The sequence below is a fragment of the Cygnus olor genome, chromosome 1 (assembly GCF_009769625.2).
Source record: "Cygnus olor isolate bCygOlo1 chromosome 1, bCygOlo1.pri.v2, whole genome shotgun sequence".
Lineage (NCBI taxonomy): Eukaryota > Metazoa > Chordata > Aves > Anseriformes > Anatidae > Cygnus > Cygnus olor.
Genome location: NC_049169.1, coordinates 165338053 through 165362378, shown reverse-complemented (window position 1 = coordinate 165362378; position 24326 = coordinate 165338053). Strand labels below are relative to the sequence as shown.

At 38.3% G+C, this 24326-nt stretch overlaps 1 protein-coding gene across 4 annotated transcripts in view; it reads right to left on the bottom strand.

The window, feature by feature from the left end:
- Positions 1-24326, bottom strand: part of TBC1D4 (TBC1 domain family member 4) — a 109609-nt gene that overhangs the window by 14558 nt on the left and 70725 nt on the right. Inside the window, exons 5-14 of one of the 4 annotated variants that reach the window (XM_040540286.1) lie at positions 22676-22808; positions 20654-20745; positions 19743-19853; positions 19014-19133; positions 15405-15479; positions 14158-14384; positions 12192-12341; positions 3707-3867; positions 2659-2868; positions 1099-1101 (exon numbers count right to left, since the gene is read on the bottom strand). In XM_040540286.1, coding sequence (XP_040396220.1) covers positions 1099-1101; positions 2659-2868; positions 3707-3867; positions 12192-12341; positions 14158-14384; positions 15405-15479; positions 19014-19133; positions 19743-19853; positions 20654-20745; positions 22676-22808 — 1282 coding nt within the window. The other 3 variants (XM_040540294.1, XM_040540303.1, XM_040540311.1) reach the window with 3 other exon arrangements.

Below are 24326 nucleotides of genomic sequence, written 5' to 3'. Positions count from 1 at the left end.
AACAGATTTGCTGCATGACTACCTGCGGCAAGATATTTTCTCCAGAGGACTATTTCTAACATAAAACCATGAGATTACTCTGAAATTTCATGGAGGAGTAGCTTCCATTTCCATTACTAAGAAATTAACTGTAGTTATTTTATTATACATGACACGCATGCAGTAAAACACACTATTTCTACACACCACTGCTATCAAGAACTGTAGTCTATTTCTGAATCTCTCTTAATTTACAAAGTTATGTTCATTTATAATTGGACTGAACTGTGCATTTCAAAATATACTCTCTGGAACCTGCAATTTAATTTATCCCCCCAAATTTGCCTTGATTTGTGTGCAGTACTCACTCCTTGCAGAAGTCTGCTTCCCCTACAGATGAACCACTGTCCCCAACATCATTTCTACATTAAAGCAAACTCTCACATCATTATACAACCTGCAAAGCAACACAGTCAGTTCCTTCACCTAATCACCTTTGGATACAGCCAATATTGATGAATCTGTAAACTCATTGCCTAGCCCATTCAAAAGTGGTAGGTGATAAAATATTTTCAAAAGCCATATGTTACACAAGTGAGACCCTATCTACTGAAGACTATAGGGGACCTTGAGGAAGCAACTATTCTGCAAGGTGCAATACTCTTCTGTAAAAACAGGAATGCAGTCTCACCAAAAGAACTTGCAGTCCAATTATTTTAAATTCTGCCCTATTGCTCTATTATTTCATTTGAGAAGGCTCATTCTTACAAGCAGTATGGAAGTCTGTGGCAGGTTCAAGACAAAAGTAACATATCTCTGGGCAACAAGGAATTCCAGAATTAAGTGCACTGGTTATCATTCACTGTACTTCGGCTCTGCAGTTAACCCTGCCGCAAATTAGCAAGCTTGCCTGTTGAATGTAATTATCCATGTTACCCACTATGCCAACCTTGGTTACTTGCAACAAACCCCGTTAATGCTCTACACATTGCAAGGTGGCCTGCTACTTCTTGTAGCACTTTCATTTATAGGTATTCGACTAGGAAAAGAAGCTTTTAGCTGCTCAGGGAAGAAAACAACAACAAAAACAACCAAGTTTGTGCAATTCACAGAACTTACCTTCTGCAAAGCAAAGAGCTAATAGTATTCAAGTCTCCTCGACAGCAAAAGGAACAGGGAAAAAAGGTTCTATTAACATGTTGTAAATAAAACCAACCAAAATGTAACAGAAAATCACTGAAAACCATTCCACAGCAATTCCAATCTTAAAGCAGTCATATACAGTGAATAAATTCACAGCTAGGAACCTGGCAGCAAGTAGAAAAATGGGTGGTTTTTTTTTACTACATTTTTCATCCCCAAGATGTACCTTTAATTGTAGGTCAATTGTTTTTACTATGAGCAATCAGGCAGGCAGAACTGGACTGACTCAGCTGTTTTTAGTACCTCTTGCCACGTAGGGATGGTATGGAAAAAGAGTTTGTCCCTCTGCAGCTCATACTGCCACAAGGAATAACGTGAGATCCGTCACTACAGCAGACATCCAGCTTTCCCACCCCACAACATTAAAATGACCATTTGACAAAATAACAAACAAAGATTTTGGCTTAAGTTAAAACAGACACCTCTCTACATGATCCCTATGAATCTAGGAGCTTCCAGAGAAGTGTGTGCCAACAGGGAGAAAAGGCATAGAGAAAGCACACAGAATAATATGCTACATGTGTAAGAAATACATTCAAGTATGTATGCTTGTAGGGATATGGAAAGATTTCTGCCCTGCTGTTTTTCTTTCCGTTCCTTGTCTTCTCAGTAAGGAACACTAGAGAAGAAAAAAGAATTAACTGACCTTTATAAGACCATGATGTTTTGTCTGAAGAATCCAACTACCATATAATGAGGTTAAGCATCATACAGGAGAAGATGAGGGCAGCAATTGCAGAGAGGACATTTTAAAATTTTAACTTGCATTGAAAGCTATTCAGTCTATTATACTCAAGAACTTTTATATTCTAGGATAGACAGTACATCCTACTGTTTATTTGTGCAAGTCCTGACCACTCATAATAAAATATTTTAGCCAGGAGCTCTGACCACTGACACATCAGTATGGCCAACTTCAGATCCTACTGTAAGCAGGCTAAATTTTCAGTGTATGGTGCTCATCGTGTGAAAAAAGAACTTTCTGACATACCTCAATAGTCAGTTGCTCAAAAATCCTATTTGGGTTCAAATGTTTACATTACCATCATGATATGGTTAATGAGAGACAGAAAGCCTGGTCAGAAAACTGCAAAGGACTGAAGTGAGATATAGATGGCAAGGTTTACCAGACTTAAAGTTCTCACAGCATCCATTCTTCTGACGCCACTTCACATTAAAATTCTTGGACTTAAGTCAGCTAGAACACAGACTGTAGCAATTTTTGTCTAACATGCACTAGAAAGCGTGGAAAAAAATAAATCATTTTCTTCTTTAACTGAAGACTTAGTGAGTTGGCAGGTGGACAGAAAACCCATTAAATTGACACAGGACTGGGCAAACACATTTCATGATAGTACTGTTAACCCAGAAGATACAGAAATACAACAATGTTTGAGGCACCCAATTCCAGTACAATTTTCAGTGTGAGGTAGCAGAATCTGTAGCAGTTTTAAGGGCATTTTCTAAATAGCTAACCTTCCAGCTTCTGGTTTTCTTTCTCCATTCGAAGCAATAGAATTTGTTGATGGATGGCTTTTCTCCACAGACTTTGTAGCTCTTCTGAGTTTTTCTTCTCTCCAATTTTATCTGTACCATCCTCATTTTGCAATGCTAAAATAAGAGGGTCCTCCTCCAAGGGTGGAGCAAGAGGGGATAATGGTAACAATTCACTTCCGTCGTGACCATCTGCAAAGAATCAGAAGGCTATTACAGGAAAATCAGACTGTTTGACATACCATGAAAATTTATGTCAGGGCAGAACGAAAACAGCTGTCTTTCATGTTCACCAGTAAGACATTGATTCCAAAGACAGAAAGAGGCATTTCAACGGTAGAGATTTTTTTTTCTTTTTTCAAATAAAGTGTTAGGGTTACCCAGTATTTCAACACCTTCCCCTGCTAGTTTCTTTTAAAGTTACAAAGAGACATTTATCCATAAAGTCTCCTTTACTGCTGAACTTGTTTACTGCTGTGATTTAGCACAGGCTCTGTAATAGAAGCAATTTACTCTATCTGCTAAGCTGCAGTATAGATTTACTGTACTGTATGGTCACTAAATATAAAGAGTCTGTAAATTCTGCCAACAGGACTACATCACAGATTTCAGGTTTCTACATTAAATGACCTAAAACTATATGAATTATTAGCACACTCAACAGGTGCTATGTGCAGTACAAGGACAAAGCAGAAAAATTACCATTTTCTGCCAACGCTGCTATTATATAAGCAGGCTAGAGCAAAAATTTGCTAGCTGTTAAAGAGGATATCTTTGTCAGCAAGAGGCAGTTCTTAGTTCCTTGCTACCAGGGCAGACAGGGCAGGCTGCAATCTGTTTCATTTCTGATGACAGAATCCTCTGTTCAAAGCAACCAAAATCAAAATTCATCTGAGCTCAACTTCTTCCTACTGAGGCTCTACCAAAAGCATTGCATCAAACTGACCCCCTTTTTCCTTTTATATCTTCACATATTGCAGTACAAACTATTCAGTAAAAACTGTTTGTTTATTTAAAAGACCACACAAACCTGGACGCTGCATTTTCGAAGGAGATTTGTTCATAGGTGAAGCTACCCGCAAGAATATTCTCTGCCGCCAGGAGATGCGGCGAGGTGTGAGCGTGGCCCCCACAGCATTTAGAGATTCGCTGCTGCAGACGGTTGATGTTCTTTTCTTTCCCTCGCCATCACTGAAGGAAAAAGGAAGCAGATTGGGTGATCAAAGCAAGTCATCTTTGGAGGAAAAAAAAAAAAAAAAAGAGAAAAGAAACAAACAAACAAAAGGTCTTTATTAAAACTGTCTAACGTACAACAAAACCTGCAGAAGCATTTGCTGGAAAGCTTTACAAGGTAGAGTGCTGTGTGGCAGTTTCACCTTGAATACAGAAGTATCCAACTGTTTTCTTGTAGCACACCTTCCTTGCTGGCTTTACATATTACACACAACCACGAGCTTTTTGGGAAGACACCATCAAATATTGGGAGATTTGTCTGCAACTTCATCTTCATCGCTGGTATAACTGCTGTATCCAACAGCAGCTGCAGTCAAACCTTCAGCCTGTGAAGAACTTCCATGTTACAGAACAATGTCCCTAAAAACAGTTAGATGAAAGGAAGCCCAGTAAGTTGGGTGTTTGCTATGCTTTTAGTGGTACGTCAGTCGCACATGACCACAGTTTTCCAGCTGCAGCCAGTCTCTCCACATTGGGCTTACACAAAAGGAGAGACCTGCAATGGAGGCATGACCATGTCTTCTTGAAATTTCAGCTAAACCATCCCAAGCAGCACGTTTCACATTGAACACTCTGTGCTGAATGATAACCTACGTAGCTAGGACAGGCCTTCCTGGTGGATCAATGCTGTCCCAATGCTAGTGATCTACAACAGCTCCTGGATGTCCATAAGCCTCAGCGAGCAAACTGAACTCACTATTACACACAGGTACTAGACCCCATTTCCACGTCTTAGCAGAGAAATAATCGTGTCCTCAAGCTCACGTGCCCAGACTGAAGCAAGCGTCCCCGCTTTCCCCTAAAAACATCCAGGGCTGACAGCCCATAGAGGTAACATAACAGATAGTCCAAATTATTTGCTATTCCTGATACAGTTTCTGTAGTGCTTCAGTTCCCTACCCTTGATCCTATTGGTGGGTGGTCTCAGTTGAGCCCCATGTTGCACCAACCAAAAGAGCAACAGAAAACCTAGTGGCAATCTTCCTGAGCTAACTTTTACAGAGTCTGGGAGGGTGAAGGCGGGAGGAAGGAACCCCTGTTTGTGCTGTCAAAGTAGTGACTACTAAACCAAGTTTGAATCTAGAGCTGCTGTTTTCAAAAGGTATTTCAGTCCAACAATTCCTGGAAATGTATTTGTTTGGATATATTAACCAGAACAACTCATGTTATTTATAAATAACTAATGAAACTACTACTCGCTATTTCAAGTCCTACAGATTATCTGTTAGAACACAAAAACTAAGTCATTCCGGGGCTTAAAACAGAAGTTATGCAACAAGGGAATGAAAACTTGATTTCTGCTGCCATGTACAGAAATCTGCACATGGCTAGTGTACCCCCTAAACAGACAGTTTTGGGAATAGCGTTTAACTTACAGTAGTAAAATTTACAGGAAAGTCTGAATAAGAGGTTAGCTATTTTAGGCTACAGAACTAAGCTGTTTAAGTCATTCAAGTTCCAGAATTTACAGTGGAATGGATTAGTAATTATGTGCTACCTCACGAAGTGTGCAAATCATACCACTCTTAGGCCTTAAATTTCTATTGTTACACCATCCCTACCAAAATTCCCCTGGCATTTTGAGCAAGTACCATTAAATCATCTCCTCTTTCAAAGAGCTGTCTGATGAGTGATTAGAGGAAATTTTTTGAAAGTCTCATGCACACCCTTTGCCATATTCAACAAAGGGCAAGGAGCACCAGTGAAAACACCAAAATTTAAGAAACAGAAGATAAAAAGAGAGCAAAGTTTCCTTAGTGATATTTTGAAAGTAAGAAAGAAAAAGAAAAGTCATAGCTTAATATAAGATCTGAAGGTATGAAAAAATAAAGAATAAAATCAGGATGAAGTCAGAATAAAATGGTAATATCACCTATCCTGTGATGAAGTGGTTCAGAAAGGTGGTGCAAAAACCTTGTGAGTTAACTTGGTTACACATTTCCCAACTTGAAAACAGGAGTTGCATAATACTTATCCCTAGATTTTCCTATCTCCCATACTTAAATTTAATTGGCTGGCTTCACTCTTGATCAAATTTGCAAGAAATTAGGTTACTTCAGGTTTTAAGGTAGCTGTGGATTTTAAAACACAGGCAGGTAAGTGCTCTGCTCAGACAGGCCAGCAACAGCTCTGTGAGTACTTCGAAATGTGGGTGGGAGGGTATATCTATCTGAGCATTCATTACCAGCTCCCTGCAAAATGTAGAGATTTATTAATGCGAGCAGAGAGACTAAAAGCAAGGGCAGCTCCAAAACAATCAACAACAAAATCTTAAATGGAGTTCAGTCATTGCTACCAGAAAGCAAAGCAGAGTTTTCACTGCCTCGCAGTGCGGGGAAAGAGAGACACTTTCACAACCTTCCTGTCAGGGCAGTGATACTCAACCTCAAATACTCACAGGGAAAACTCTTAAGAAAAGGCCATAAAGTCCCTGTTCTGACAACATACAGGGTTAAATATCTACATGGGACACATTTCACAGGGTTATCTAGCAGAAATAATCCAACCATTAATTCCAGTTTTTAATGACATTTTCCTCAACCTCAGACTCAAGAAATTGTATAACTGCTGTGTAAACTATGGATCATAGAGCCTAGACACCAGGGCAAGGCAGAGGATGGATATTTCTTTGGTTATGCACTGATATAGGCACCAACAAGAAGGGAAAGAAAAAAAAAAACTCAACTACATTCTACAAATAGTTACTGTCCTACTGCAAGCTACCCACAACTGACCAAGTTTAAATGCATCAGAGTTGAATTACCACAAATGAAGAGATGACAGTATATAAAATTTTAATGAACTACAGAAGAGATGTTTAGGAACTGAACTGCAAACTAGGACATGATTTGCAAGAGTGGATTTTTTTTTTTTTTGAAGTAAATGACAAGTAGATTATGGTACAGCTTCTACATAAAATATTTCAGCTTGATAAAACAGACATATGAAAGGCCAAGCCAAATAATTCAAGAAAATTCCCAGAAAAAAAAATATTTACTTACATAAGTAACTTTACTTTACTTTACATACTGTTTATGTTTAAATCACTTGACATACCTCTGACATGGAGTTTTGGAAAATGACAACACGGTAGTACTCTATATTTAAGACAAATGCATCACAGTTCAGTCTGAAGAACAGTAGTTCTCCCTCCATAAGATTACTTAGCCTATCTTCTGACCAAACACAGAAACCAAAATGCATAAGTTGGCTTGTATCTTATAAAAATTGAAAAGCTATAAATTCAACATAATGTCTCAAACATTTTAGTTTTTACTTTCATCCTTAAGCAGCCACAGGTGATAACCCAAATACTCAGGACTGAGAGTATAGATCATCTATGAGTTGCAGTTATCTGAGATAAAAATGCAATTTCACCAATGCATCCTCCCATTCACTATTCTATCAGATAATGCACTGTATAAAGATGAGACAGCTAGGTTGAAAAAAAAATATGAAAAACAACAAAAAAATTATTCTTATTGCAAACATGCTTACTGCTTGGTTTCAATTACCCAAATCTCTTCCCAAAACTTTTCTTTGAAGTGCTCCCACGGACTGGTAAATCAAAAAAATAAAAAGATACCCCAATACACATGAATTCATTACGCAAAACTTACCTGAATTATTTTGCATTTGAATCCATGTAAGCCAACTATCTCAAGAATAAAATACTGTTGCTGTTCTTGCCGAAGTTTTCCCTATTTGTTTTCATTTCAAATTCTGATTTTGATTGCCCTAGGTAACAACTGATTCAACTCAACCAAATCTGCAATTTGGAGGCTAACATGGTACAAAATCCCCCAGATCAAGTACAAAAAGGCAAGTAATATTTCAGTTCCTAGACTTCAGATGACAAAAGCCTATGTGTAAGCCGAAAACACAGAGTATTCCTCCCTTCAGAGAAGAAGAAAAACTAATTCCAATCAGTTTACACCTCTCTATTGGTTCTCGCTCCCGTCATTTATCTTAACTCTGAATAATTACTTTTTGCTATTTTGCTTATTCTGAAGTATTTTGCTTTCTGCATGAGGAAAGAAGCTGTTTTGAAAAGGCAATCTGCTCAAATTTAAGTGTCAATAAGTCAACTTAAATTACCATTGTATAACAATGCAAAGAACAGAGAAAGTGAGTGCAAGTCAAGCCTATGCTGGAAGGTTGTCCCATTCTTAAAAAAATGGTGCTTTTATTTTTCTATTAAAAACAAACAAGCAAACAACAAAAAGATTCTTCCAATGGCCTGTCTTTCAAGAGTAACAAAAGCCAGAAGGAGGACAAAAGCCAGAAATTACAGAAATATAAGTTTAAAAGCAGATTATGCTCACAAATTCATATTTGTTTACCTCCATGTAGACAAGATTTTTTTAAAAAGATCCCTGAGCTTGCTTATGTTCAATCTTAAATACTGCACATTTGTCAAAATTTAAAAAAAATGTGTGCACCATTTCCATTCTAGACTTCTCTCTAGACAAATGAATTGACACTGCAGTAAAGACATTCTGAAGGCACCTATTAATATTGTGTTAGCACCCAACTTTACTATAGTGTTCATTCCTTACAGCAGGAAACATCTCTCTTGTACATAAAGCATTATAGCAGTGATTATTAGAATTAAGAACAAAAATCTCACCATGCTCACAAACACAACAAAAAAGATATGTCTTTTCCCACCGTGAAATTCTCTGGAGAACGTGTTTTTTTTTCCTCCTGTCTTTAGGTGTCTCCCATTAGAGAGACATTTAAACAATAACCATTTAAATCTTAGCCAACTGGGGCTTGTTCTTTAATGAAGGTCAAGAGACATTTAGACTGTGATTCATCCTTTCTAAATGGAGAATTTCCCAGTGACTGGCACAAGTGACTGTATTAGTACTCAGAAAGAAAGGTAGATATATAGGCAGGGTCAGCTCTGTAAACGTCAGAATAATACAAGACGATCAAATTAGGATGAAAGCAATTGTGCCACAGAAATGTTTACTTCTCTCAGTTGCTTAGCTGAGATGGAGATCTCTACAGTCAGGCAAGAGCCACTGTGCCCCGTATCTCCAATACCCTAGTAGCAGTTTCCCCTACTATCAGTTTCTGAGTTTGTGACCATATGCTTAATGTGATGCTAATGTGCATTGGAATTATCTTCTCTAGAGCAGCCAATACATAGAGACAAAAATATAATAAGCAGAGATGCTTTTTAACACCCTACTCCCCAGCTTACCCTGACTTGATGCTATTTGCATAAACCCATCTGACTGCTACAAATCAAACATCTTTTTAAAATGAATTCTGACTGAAACTGGCTCTGCTCCTGCATATTGAAGTTCACCAGAACACCAAGAAAAGCTGCCTGCTGTAGTATGTGTTACCTCAAAGCTACGCAATATGGGAAATCAGATTGTCAAGAATTTTCCTCCAGTGCAACATGGATAGGATATACTTCATGAACGTATAGTCACTGTGATTATTCTTTGAGAGGAAAATGCATTAAAGTTTTAATTAGGGCTCCTAACACCTTACCGTTCTTCATCTTGTAGGGGCTGCCACACTTCACTCTATTCCAACTTACAGTCACACAAGAACAGTAGGAACACCTCATGTTGAGCCTGATACTCTGTCAGGATAGCAGACAGCCCTCTCAGCAGAACAGAGCCAAAGGAGAAAAAGAACACCATGAAAGATTTGAACTTCCTCTCATGCACAGACCTGATGGAATGACAAGGTACTTTCATCAACACATTTGCAAGCTAAATTGGGGAAAATTTAAAGAGATGAACAAACATGAGTTGGAAAATATGTCATTTTCCATCAGCCAATTAAAATGACAATTGGATTACCTGAGTCACACCATATGGGGATTATTTGTTCACCATGTTTTTTTGGATGTATTTTTCACATACACTTCACTAAAATAAACCCAACTAGTTGCCAGGGCTTTGCCCTTGGCTACTGCAATTTCCTTATCACAACAGTTTAGAGGCCCAGTTGCTCCCAGCAAGATCCATAACTGATGAGATGCCATTTTCACAGTTTTTACACAAATTCAAGATTAAATGTTTTCAGAAACCTGCATACTACAAAACTTAGGCAGAATTTCCTGTGGAAATTACTTCTAACTTGAAGATCTCCCCATCTTGCTGTTCAAAACACTTACAATAAAACTTAATACCTTCACTAGCATGCATAGCCAAAACCAGGAAAAGTAGTACCTCAGACACTTCATCTTGGAACTACCTGGCATTAAGTACAGTCTTAGTCAATACCTACATTCCCCAAATTCAGAACACTATGTTTAATGGGTTCAGCTGCCCATGAAAAGTGATCCAGGAGTTGGTTCAGCTTGAACCAAGACTGCTAACTGAAAGGATCACAGAAACAAAGTTGGACTAGAACACAAAAAAGTGGTTAAGGTAGTCTGTAAGAGGTTATATTTCCACCCATATCTCTGCACACCCCAGTGTGCAACCATTAGTTTCTTTTATTTCTAATATAACGACTCACTTACTTGCTGCTTGGCCTAGTATTACTTCAGTCTAGTAAGGAAAGGAAAATCTAGGCATCTGATTCACTTACATAGTGACTATTACTGGATACAAGGTTTAGAATAGGTGATATTAATGGCCTACTTTTAGTGGATGAGATGACAATTTCTCCTCTCAAATTTCAAATATATACACTGCTTACTGCTTATTCATTTGTGCTTGGGTAGGGTCAGTTAGAAAGTTATTGCATCTTCAAAGCTGTGAAACATTTCTAAGGTTGATCTTGAAATTCCTCTCAAAAATAAGGAATGATTGATTTATATTACCTCAATATTAGAAGGGGAATCTAGGTAATTTACCATTTACTTTTTAAAAGCTGTGGAATTCGGGGCATGAGGGAAGTGGGCAAGGGTCCTGACACAAAGCCTACATGGTCACCTTCCTGTAAGGACGTCTCACCTTATTGCACTTGCACGCCAGCTTATTCTGCTGGAAAGACTTTTACTGTAGAATTTTCTGACTATGTGTTTCATAGTCATTTCCACATTACAGTTTTTGTGTGCATGTTGTACATTAGTTAGAGCTTAGAGGCTGGGAAGAGACACTTTAAATGTCAGTAAAATCAAGGCAGGATATGGTGTGCTTTTAGGGATGACACATACTTTGTATTTAGTTACTCTAACCTATATACTATTAGAGACGACTAACCCAAACTGTACCTTAAAGCCACCTTTAAATCAACTGCCTGTCACATTAATTTGTGTATTTACTTAATTTCTTATGGTCTATCCTAAAATGGAGATGACATAATAACGTGAGCAAGTTTAATGAAACTGCATTCCACAAGGTAAAAAAAAAAAATTTTAAAAGTCTTCAGGCACCCCTAAAGAAGTTCCACACACATCTGAGAACTGAAATCCCCATGTAGTAGAGTCCTGACACACCTGAAAACAAGATTTCGTTATCATCTGTTTGCGTTACAAATGCAAACTATTGTTACTTTTCTTCAGAGATGAAGAGTAGCAGAAATCTCAGAATAGTTCTGTGTACAAGGCCAGACTGAAGTTGTCATTGACAGAAGAGAAACAGAGAGGCTTGCAACTGGTAAAAAAAAAAAAAAAAATCATGAAGTTCAAAACAAGGTCCATCGTGAATAAGGAGGAGCCATACTTCAGACGAATAACCCATAAGCGGTTTCCTCAAGCACTCTCCTGAAGGAGAGCTTATTATATTAAAAGGTATAACTTCCATCCAGATACTCAGTCTTTAATGCTGATGTCAGAAAAGCCCTTCTTGCATCTTGGCTTCTTCCCCACTCATCTTTAATTGGAAGTCACTTGGCAATTCCCTCTGAACATCTCATAGCTAGTATCACTCAGCTAACTTGGCATTTCCCCTTCCCTGTGTACAGACGTGCCACATTAGTACTGTAGTCTTCTCACTTCGCTCTTCTCTCATTTTCATATGCCAACAATCACAGCAACAACATGCATTCAGCACAGAAAGCATCACAGTGGCATAACACTCTTGAAAAACTCTGCATTTCAAGCAACAAACCAATGCAGCAGATATGAAACACTGCAACAGAAATAGGACGCAGTTACTAGATGTCAGCAGACAAGCCTCTATTTTTAACAGGCTTTTTTGGCCAAAAGCCTGTTCGGTGATTTGCATCAAGTATTTAGAAAGTCTGTTAGAAATGCAGGAGCTCAAGGCAGGATGGGAGAGATCCCATGTGTGGCATTGCACTGGGAAACGTGTTGTTAAGTTGGTGGCATTGAAGAACTAGTCAGGAGACAACGCTCTCACCTCTTGGAGAGGTCATTTTCAGAGTGCTGGAGTAACCTTCCTGAGCCCTGGTAAAGGGTTTTCAAGAAAGAAGGGGCAGAGACAGAGGAAGGGAGACCAGGTGATGTAGATTCACTCTCACTGAAAAAGCGTCGAACCCCAACAATTGGGCTGTGCAGGCAATAAGAGAACATAGATGTGTCAGCACGGAATCAGATACAACAAAATATCCCAATTAAACATACTGGCGAAGTACCTCATTTTGGCTTACAGTAACTCAATTTTCCAGAAGATAGAGTATACCAAATGCTCTACTGGACAGTTTCCCTGATAAACATTGATTTTATTGTTATTGTTGATTTCTCTTAAGAATTATTTTGCTGACATTTAAGAACAGACAGATGACCATAATTTTTGGCCTTATTTATTCTCAAAGCAAATTCAGAAAGACTTTCTGAAATGATAAAAAAAAAAAATCCTTAGAAACTTGCTTCCAATAACATAGACCACCTTGTTGCTTTTTTTCCCCTTGTTTCTTGCTTTTAAAAATAATTAAAGTGGATTCCTAGAACACATTATACAAAGTAGAGATTATTTAAATGCACTATTTTGGAATTATTTTTTGATTTTATTTGTTGAGTATTTTAATCAAGGAAGACAGTCCTACTATATGTTTAAATATTACTTAGAGAAAATCTGTGCTGGGGGGACATTAAAGTCAATTCAGTTTCCTCTACTTAACATTTTTGATAATCCCCAATAGGAAAGGGGAGACTGCAAATCCCAGCCAAGAACCAAGTTGTTACAAAGCTGTTTTGACTGAAAATCTGCTGATGATGTGAATTAATCAACGACTTCTTTAAAGTTATTACAAAGAAGTGAAGTCAGCAAGTCCTTCAGTTTGAACTGCCAGGGCTTCCTGTTTGCATACAACATGGAAAGTGGAAAAAAAAAATAACCAAAGTTTATCTCAGTAAAAAAAAAAAAAAGTTCTCTCTTCAGAAACACAATGTAACAAAGTTACTTCAAAGCTGGTTTCTTACCCTTCACCCCCCATAAGAATAAAATTCTTTGTCTTTCTCTACAAGCCAGCATGGCATTCATACTCATATTTTAATGTAGACACCAAGCACGTGATACATTATTTAAAGCCATATTTAGAAAGAGTCATCAAGAAGCATAAGTTGCAGCCATGAACTGCACCAGATGATTAGTTTGGAGAAAGTGCTTCTCCAGCACAGAAAATTCATCCTGAGACTTGTAAAGGTTTTGCAGTTTGCTCGGTGACTTACTACAGACAGGCAGGATGCAGACAAAGTTAAGCACATCCAAGCAGGTCCACAGTGAACTATGGGGACCTCTCCTGACCAAGCTATGCCACGCTCCTGACGTAGTCGTATCCCACATGACATTTAGTTGGAGAGCCTCCAAATGGGAAGGGAAAAGGAGTTACAGAGGGAAACTCCTGAGAAAAGCAAACAGTGAAATCACATGCCTCACAGTTCACAGTAGGAGTTTAATCCTCAAGTTGTTTTTTGAGACTCTTCAGTAGTTTTAATTCTGGGCATACTCTCCAGGAGCTTGGCGAACACAACAGCTGACATTGGAAGCTGATAGTGCTTTTTTTCATCCCAGTGCAAACCCTCAGGCTACTGTCTCTGCAGTTAGAAGTGGTAGGGATCTCTTCTCTGAAAGGCCTGACAGCCTCCAAAAGGCACAGCCAAAAAGACTCATCTCAAAGTTGGCCAATAAACAACCAACCAACTTGGCATCCAGCCTGCTGATCAATTCGATGGATTGTTGCTTCCCCTCTACCACTAATTTGGGGATTAGCGAGTTACTGCAAAGCACCAAACTACTCGGAGGTGGAGAAGACAGGTTGAAAAAAAAATAAACGCAGAGCAGTGCAGAAACAGAATACATAATAAGTTAGCGTACTGAAATGTCAGGTGGGAAGAGGCCCGTGGCATGTCAAGCCCCGACTCACCTCGGCGGCTCGACGCAGCTCTGCCGCAGGAGCGGGGACCGGGCACTCTGGGACCTCCCGTTCTGGAAGGTTATCCTCCGCCGGGCGCTGGAGGGCGGGTGGCTGAAGGTGTGTGCGCGCCTCCTGAACTGGGGGGAGTCTGAGTCCTCTTCAGGAAACGGCTGCCAGGCCGAGGACACGGGTGATGCCGGAGGAGTGGCCGGTGGAGAATCACTCGGTGAAGCGTCCTGGAAGGAAGTCCTGGACGAGTGAGGCCTGAAAGAGCTCGCCTAACCCCGCCAGTCCTGCGCCGCATCAGGGCACCAAAGCCTCTCCTCCCTCTTGGTCACGGCCTATTGTATGCTAATTATCACCCAAAGCAGACATCCTCTGATAACTTACGCTAAGACAGCAGCATCCTTCTTGGGAAAAAAAAAATAACGGAAAGGAGGAATAAAAATTTCTATACAATACGAAAACATACTAATTACTCTGGCATCCTCTTACAAAGATCAGCATTCCAGCTACCAGACTTCTGGCTCTTTCGGGAGAACACAGGGACTGAAAAGACTAGGGAAACTGCTTTTAGCTAGTTTCCTCGACATATCACGAGCATGCTTCCTGTACCGTCAAAGCGATATCCTGGAAAAGAGGCTGTTATTACACAGCCAGTTTGTGAGTTAACTGTGGCAGGAAAACCATAACAGAATCTCCATCTCCTGGGAAAAACAGCAACCAATCCTCACATGATGTAAGAGGAAAAACATTGAAAACAGGAAATAAAATGAAAGTGAACAGGATTCCGCCCCCTTGCCACTGTAAAGCATGCCCAACAGCTGGTTTTAGGTCAATATTTTAACTTCCCTAAAGCAACTATTACTTACAGAAAGGATTCTTCACCTTCAGAGCATTTCCTTTTATTGAGATAGGACCATTTTCAATTGCTTCAGCAAAACAAGGTAGAAGCTGACCAGAAGTACTTTGCTTTTTGTAAAAGCAAGGGATATGTACAAGAAAACAAAACAAAATAAAACAAAGAAAAAAAAAGCCAATGGACTGGCAATCAAACAATAGATTGAAGCTGAAGCTCCAAGTCAACATATATTCCAGCTTTTCTACAACCTCCGCCTCTCAGTGGAAACTCTTATTTGAGTTTTGTAAATTGATGTGCTTTGTGCTACTTCCTTCAAACTGAAAAGAGGCATATTTATGCTTCATTACCACCCATGCATGAACGCGTGCCAATTTTAACTAAGCTCCTTACGTACTTTGTCAGAAGCAAGGCTGTTGCAGCGCTCAAAGCTGTCCACACTTCCCAGGCGGCCTCTCATTCTGTTGGCTCCCTACATGAAAAAAAGTGAATAATTTAATCCAAGCTTTTTCTCCTTTTTCCAAAGGTTAAACAAAGATGACAACAGCTGTGCAGGTGAACACAGGACAGTTCAGGCATGCAATACATTTGACAGAAGACCACACGTAATAGGGCAAGCACTCGATTTTGCAAGCAGTAATCTTTAGCTGACAGAACTGTATCTTCTCCCCCCACTCCCAGGAGTTTTAACCCTACAGCTCTTGTCTTAAGCAACCGAGTATTTCTTCATCCATTTGAGGCAAAATAGCTGAGTTGGCTTAAACAGTCAAGTCAGAAAATCTCCAGACTTCCATACTGTGCCTGCACTGCAGCTATCAGATGCACTTGATATGCTACAATTGCAGAAATCTCACTACATATCCAGAGATTTCAGACAAATTAAGTCCACCAGGGCAAAAGTAAAGAAAGCACTGAAACTGAGACAAGTGCTCTTTTGCTGCAAGTCCAACTAAATAAGGTTGGATCCAGGCAAACCTTTTCAATGACAATGCTGAGCCAAAATTGATAGTGCTACTAGATCTTTGCCAAACCTGTTCAGAGTCATCTGGTTTCACAGAAAGAGGTGATAGATTAGCAATGCTTTTTAATACCTTCAGCCTCTGTCTTTAACTCCCACAAAACACAGGTGACATATGCTGCTGGGCATTACCAACTGCTGAAGTAAGTTGTTTTCAATACTTTAACAGGGAGAAAAAAATAGGGGGTTTAGGAAAGCTATAGATAGACCAAGGGCTCTTCTTGGTATACTTGCAACTAGAGGGTAGAGTTTTATCAACATCAGCAACATTTATGTAGCCTACTTTTTCCTGGTGAGGTTTATTTTCATTTTCAAGACTTGCAGTGCCCCTTAAGTACATTATCCCATTTAAGCTCATTACCAATGAATACTCTGCCTGAAGAATCTCTTCACTGACGCTCTCACAATAAAACAAACAAAGGGTAACCCAGAAGTTTCTTACTAGCTTTAAAAACACATGCTTTTGGCAATGTAAGAAAGGCCTTTTGATTCAGAAAAACACAAAGGTTAGTGCAACATGGGCTAGTAGAAACGTGTTCAGGAGGTCAAACAGAGGTAATATTTGTTTTTTTCTGAGGTATCTCGTTGGAAAACCACAGCCTGTTTCCAGTTCAAACCTGACAAAAATAAGACCATTCCAGCAAAAACAAACAAGTGAAAAAGTGACATTCCTGTGGGAGTAAGAAGCCAGAGCACAAAACCCAGCATGTTTCCCTATGGTCAGCAGTGAGCAGCTACTTGTTCAAGTAGCTTAAAACGTCACTTGATGTTATTTATCTAGCTAGAAAGCCATCCATTTAAAGTGCTCCTAGATACCTGGTTACTGCATACTTATATTGCTAAGATTGAGGCTGTTTAAGTCTTCCCCCACATTTGCTGACTTTTATTTAAATCTTTATTTTTTTTTATATGCAGTAAGATGCTGTATGCCAATTTATAAAATATATTTTCTTTCCTAGAATCTTTGTTACTATTTATACTTTAAAAATAAAGGTGTTAAGTCACGCACAATTTGCATTCCCTTACATTAATGCCATGCAATTTGCAGCTGACTTAAGGGCAAGAACCACTACACCAAAGGGTATTTGGTGCCTAAATACCTTTAGAAATTAACCATGATCTATTAGGCTTGTTATAGTAGTCTGTTGAAGAGTAAGAATTATCAAAACAGTCATTGTACAACACATGCATGCACGTATCACACAGAATGCACACAGTGCATGTACAGTAACGCTGTATAGAAACAATCATATATACCTGATCTAATCAAATTAATAGTGTCTGATCTGCACTGTAAATTATTTTTCTAGTTCTTCTATTGTGTAACCTTTAAATAAATCTGCAGTGATGATCCCTGTGTGCATCATGATTCACTGCAATATACTGCTGTTCCTGATCTCTAGCAAAAGATGAGACAATCTTTCTCACTGCAGCAAGTTTGCTTCATAAACGGGCAAACTTAAAACAGCCCTAGTGCAGATTTGGGTGTCCCCTTAAACTAGATCACAGACTAAGTAGAACCTTGTACTGTAACATGTAGCATGGCTCAGAGATCCTGTGAGTGAGAAAGGAACAAACTATACCAAAAACAATAGATAAGCTGTCTCCCTTTAGAGAGACTTCAACTTAAGCAGTGAATTTCTTCTAAATGATTTTTCCTTCACATAATCACAGAACTGTGTCCATATACAGCAGGGCTGCTTTACTGGGATGCTCCCAGTGACGTTCAACTTTTCCACAACGACTGCAGGGTTAGTGCCCCACTAACTGATCAGAGCTAGATCACTTTCCAGTCACATGTCCTTTAGACATGGAAAGGAAATGAGACTCAGTAGAAGCATGACTTTAGCTGTCACCATTCGATGATATTTCAGACTGCTGAAATTATCTGTATCTTCTGACCAATATCTCTTATTTGCTCCCTCTCCATACTCAAATCAAGTTCCCAGTGTGCAAAATTTGCCACCAAAAGTAAGCCAGGTTTGACCAGGTGAGCTTTAGCACTAGGTGAAATTCACCCTTAACCTTAAGTACAAGCTGTTCTAAGGATTGTCCCTGGCAAATAGTGTTTTGCCTCTTTTACAGGGAACATCTGTGGCATCTCGAGATTGCAGGTTACTTTATGACATGCCCATACAAGCTTCAGGAAAAGTGCAACTTAAGCCTTGATTTAACACGGTATTTTTAAAATTACTAGCGGAAGCTTAACTTCACTGCTTGAACTATAGTTGAACATTGTCATTTAATATCACAGCTCATTGCACCTTCTCTGTAACACCATACAGGATCCCAGGCACCCAGCCTTCTTCAGTTACTCCTCTATAAGCCTCTTCTCTGTTTTTAGGTTTCTCCCTCCTAAGCAAGGGACAATAAGCAAAATCTGAAATTCAGATTTCTTCTTTAAAAGGCTAATTAATATGAGATATTCCCAGCAATTATCCACACCGCACCTAGTTAGCAGCACTGATAAGAGGAGCAATTCACTTTTTTTTTTTTAAAGATACTGTGTTTTTTTTCCTGCAGAAGGACTACTTTGCTACTACTGTACAAAAATTGTTAATGACCAACATGAGCTTTTAGATATAAGAGGCAATGTTAATTCTCAGAACAACAAAAATCTCCAGTTTATGTAAAGACATTTATTCGCTTTCAAAAATAGTTAACATATCCCTTTATGGGATCATAAAACCATCCTGAGTAATTTTTTTTTTTTCTGAAGCAAAACATCTGATAATGCTCAGCTAATTCACTTGCCACATACAATGAATGCTCATTTTTCAGAAAGTTGCATTTTTCCTCTGTGTGTGTGTGACCTTACCATAAGCTTTCTAGCATCGTTAAGGCACCATCAGTCCAGCTGTAACCCTCAGATTTCAAAACAGTGATCTAGCTTCATAAAGTATTTAGACTGAAGAAGAAAAAAATCTGATAGGATTTTACTGTCAAGGATATCAGGGAGAACTGCTGACAATGAATTGTTAATCTTACCCTTGAGAAGATATTTTCCAGGGAGCTAGTCAAGGATTTCTTGGCCTTGTTTTTCAGAATGTCAAGCTTAAACCTGCCACCACTGGTGGTGTTTTCTGGAATTGCACTGTTAGAAGTAATCTGTTGAAATGAACAAGGACACTATTCAGCTTTGACAATTCTTTTTGCAATTGCAGACCTCCAAAGACTAGAGCCGCACCAAGTTACATAATAAACAACACATCCTTGGCCTTTATTAAAAAAAGAAGTAGTTAAAGGAACATTTAATCCCTGAAGACTATCGTGAAAAAGCATATCAATTTAACAACATTGTTATCCATTCCCTTTGCTAGATAAGCTTGTAGTTTAAACTGAAGCCATTGCCCTCTTCATTCTTACTTTATTCTCCGTAGGAATGACTGTTTGAGAATAGGGGTCGGGGAGGAAGGAAAAGGAGAGAAGAAGTGGTATCCTCACACTGTAAAGAAACTGAGATCTAAAAATAATTGCTTGTCTTTTTCCCTCCATTTCTGCCCCCAAACTTTAAAAAAAAAGGGGGGGGGGGGACGGGGGGGGTGGAATGCCACAGTAAATCAAACCAAATCATGTCACTTTCACAGTTCTCTCTCAATTATAATACCCAGCTTCAGCTGTCCCTGATGAACTCTAGCAGAGTCTCCTCTGGTATTCAAGGTTGCATTTGAATAGGATGTGGAAGAGGGAGAGGAATAATACAAAATTCAGCTTTACCGATGGTGCTTCACCAATGTGAATGTGTGTTTTCTGCTTAGTTTCACAGAGTTGGCGTAGATGTAGGATCACAAGTTCATTTTCTTCCTGGTCATTGTCAGGCTTCATTTTCTGTCAAGAACAGCAAAGAAAACAAAAAAGTTGTCTTTCAAGTCATGATTTGCTTATTTTCATTTCCATATGTATGTATTCTTTGAAGTTAATATATTGACAGTCCAGATGCCAGAGTGCACAATTAACGTGTTGTATTACACCATAATTTGTGTGGCTTCATACTCCCAAGCAAAACAGACCAAAAACTTTCCATATGGAGAAGGTTGCAGGACAAAGAGGGAAGGGGGCCTTATGAATACACATTTTGTTTTCAAAGGTTGTCTGTCACTGTCTAAGCTTATAAATGGAATAAAGAACCCACATAAATCAAACAGGCATTCCCTTCTAGAGACCACTAGAAAACAGTGTAGCCGTTAGAAACCTAAATTATTGTGTAGTTGATCCACTTGAGTACATTTGTATACACCATTTTGCCTCAGAATTTAAGTCAAATGAGAACTTCTGAAAATGCCCACCACCTGCCTGATACCTTCATATCTCACTCAACTCATTTCCACATCACTTTCAGGTAGGAAAAAAATATTTACAGATGAAGAATTAAGATCAGTAAAAGAAAATAAAAAAAAAAATCTCTGGGTATGAACACACAAAGTTTCAGCAGATTTGGAAACCAAAACTTTTCTGAAAGCAGTGTACCATACATTAGATTAGGTTGGATCATGCTATTTCAGTATGGTGTTTGGTGGAACAGTAGTGAATTCTAGATCAACAGCATAACAAAACAAAACAAAAAAAATGTTTAGTTCACTTTATCATTGTCTTCTTCAAATTTGAGACAACAACTTCCAACTTATTACCTGAACACGTTCAAAAATGTCTGCTTGCTCATTATCAGTTAGTGATGACAGATGTCTCTGGATTACTAGCTTGGCTCTTGGTGGATAAAGCCCTGAGAAGAGAAAAGAAAATAAAGCTTCTAGACTCCCAAATGATCTCTCAAAACACTTTTGAAAAAAAAAATATGTTAATTTACAGGTATAAACTTGCATTTAAGTTCAAAAAAGTTTGATGTATGATATTTGGATATCTGTGGTGTACTTGATACAAGATAATTCAGGTTTTGCTAAACCATATGCTTTCTTATTTCATTAGCAGTAAAAATAGAACTAACAGCAGCTAAGCAGCTGGCTCCTGAGTATAAGGTTACAGTCCCTACCCCACTGACATCTGCCATCCTAGTACCGAGAGATCACTATGACGGAAGCCTGACATCTGTATGGGACGGGAGGAAGAGAGAAACAGATCAGGGATATAACTTGAAAGATACTCATTGCACAAGATACTAAGAAGTTTTCAGAGGCTTTTAATTGAAAGTTTATATGAACTTCTAGACAAGGAAAGGAAAGGGTGCAGGTCATACCAGAAAACAGAAGACATTACCTTTAAAAGCAAGAGCTGAATAAAAGCAATACGTTAAAAAATAAAATTAAAAAAAAAAATTCTTATCTTTGATAAAGTCTACATTTGCTTACAGACCTTATTCTAGGAATATTAAATAAATAAGTAAATAAATAAAAAACAGGGGAAAACAACCCCAGCAAATCAGATGAAAATATGTTTTTCCACCCAGGGTAGATATCATTCATACACAATTGCAATCACAGCAGATAAAGATTTTCAAAAGTCATGAAGTCCTGGGTTTCATTATGATAAATTTCTAGATTCTAAACCAAGAAGAAAAATAAAATGAAAAGGAGACTAAAGTCTTTCAGTCACTAAGTACAAAGTAAGAAATTTCTGTTATGTTATTCAACTTGTTACCCCAAAAAAGATTTTATTTTGATGCCAGACACTTAACCCTTGCAAGTGCTCGTATTCAAGATACTTATGTTGCCTTATACAGCAGCCCCTGTAGTTTTCCATTTACAGAAGACTTTCCCAGTTAATGTCTATCACTTCTGAATGCCTGTTGCTGAACACAGAAAACATCAGTCACAAGCTTAAAAAAATGCCTCTCCACTAGAATTTTATAGTTTGTTTTTCATCCACCAGAGGGAGATAATTAGCAATATTGACTTTTGATGAATGAGAGAGCTGGTAATTGTCATCGTCATTGCAACCAGACCAGAAGATACAAGAATATTGTAACATACTTGCCCCCCCCCCCTTTTTTTTTTTTTTGCATACAACACTTTCCATGGAGACATATCGGACTACAAAAAATAGGATCCTGCAATTAATATTTTTGGAATTCTATCTTGTAATGTATTTTGCAAGAAATCAAAAAGGGTTGTGGATTCATATTTGAAGTCAGGTAGTTTGCCTTGACTTTATTAGATATTAATCTTCTATCTTAATTTATTTCCTATAATAGAAAGGAAACCAGGCTTTGAAGTATATAAGAGAATGAAAACAAAAAAGTTTTTTTTTAAGTTAAAAAAAAACGGCAAAAAATATCAACACAGAGGAAGGAAGGAACACATGAGAAAGAAAGACCATTTCTTGATCACTGCTGTCTTTTTATGATCCATTTTGAAAGAATGCATCTTCAGGATAACAAAAGGAAGAGCTGTTGTTTTTTTTGGCTCTCAAAGTTTAAGAGAAGTATGACAATGAAAGAGTACATATATATAATACAAGCTGTATTACACTCAGTTGCAATAGCATTACTACAGTCACCTCCATTTAACTGTACAGACTGGAAAGTGATGGTAAGACCTCCTTATTGGGGTACTTTTCCCTCTGTTCTTACATCACATAAGTTGAAAGTGCACAATTGACATAATTAAATTGAACATGATAATGATGATTCTATGATAATAGTATAACAATTCTAGAATAAACAGAAGAAAAAAAATGAAAATAAACTCAGCTGTTACCTTCGATTCTTTCACAAAGTTTGTGCAATGAATGCATTGGGCAGGCCTCACACAGTTTAACCTGTGTCTTGGCATTTTGAAGAGCTGCAGCGGTGCTAAAGGCTTGTTTCAGGGTAAGCATTACCTCATCAACCTAAAGGGGAAGGAGCAAAAAGATAGCATATAAACAAAAATCCACACTATATACATCAAATAAGGTTTATAAATCACATCGAAGACAGGCGTTTTGCAATCAAAGAAACCTGTTTGTTGTTTTCTAAAGATGTCAAGGTTGTATCCCCAGCCTATTCTCTGAAGACAAAGGCAACGAGGTGTTAACTGGATTTTTTTCATGTGTTTTCTGAAACTTCCAACTACTGTGCTTATAGAGGCCTTAGCAATGTAAAGAACTTCAAAAGGTAAAAGGACATATAAGAATAGACGACAGAAATATGTATTTAGAAAGGCCTCCACATCTAGCTCCCATTGCATCTGGGATATGTCCAAAATCTGCATTTCCTAAAGAAAAAAGGTACCTAGAAACTCATCCGTCAGTATACTTGAAAAGAGCTTTAGAGCTGTACAGTAAATTTCCATTAATAGCAAAAATGATAATAAAACCACAGTTTTGGAAAGCAGTTTATCATGTACTCATTGTGCAAGGATCTCAGACTATGTTGCCAAGATTCTGCTGTTGAACTGCACCACCTCTTTGGCGTGAAAAAAAGGTTCTCTGACAAGCTACATTTCCATAGTCTGCACTGAAATATGAGTTGTATGGATGCTCACCATCTTAAAGTTCATTTAGAAACTGTGATTTTGTAAATCATACTGCAGCAACTCAAGTTTACTGACTAAATAGAAAAAAACCTTTCATTTCTTTTCTTTAGCTTCGAGTTTCTCCTGCACTTACTCCTTCTCAATTATTTTAGCACAAAACCCCACAGACCTCTCCTGCTGGCAGCCAGGAGCTTCCCACAGCAGTTCACTTTTCTCCAGACCAAAAGACTACCAGACTGGCCACCAGCTTCTCTGCAACTAATAACTCATCTATAAGTACTGCTGACTTACCTTGCAGTCTGCCCTGATCTTTTCTCTTCCACTACCATAAATATAGTAGTGCTATGTTCCCACACATAGAAAGGTCAAAAGTTGGCAGGATTTCTCCTCACCCATTCAAATATACTACAAAGCACTTGGAGTTTCCGTGTTTGTATTTTAGGGCAACACAATCCTTATTAAAAGCTGTTTACCCATGTCTTTGCATTAGCACGGAAAGAAGGAGGCAAGATTGAAGACAACTTTTGAAAAGAAATGTATTCTACTTCAGAATCATGTCCTTGATCTTACCTGTTGCACTGTATAAAAAGGTTGAAGAAAGCTGAAACGTGAGACAAAAATCATGCAGTTTAACATTGAAAATATACAAGCTCTTTTGAAGGTCTGTCAGTTGCAAAAATAAAATATAATAAATGCACCTGAATGTGGAAACTTGAATTAATTGTGGCCTGATTTATGATTTTTTAAAAGAGTTTTAAGCACTACAAGTAGTTCCTCAATGCTCTCCCTTCTTAGCAATAAGGCAGGCCGTTGAAATATGAATGTCCATCTTGTAATGCTGATATGTAATTCTTAAATGTAAGTTAGCAAAGATATCTTGAATGGAAGATAC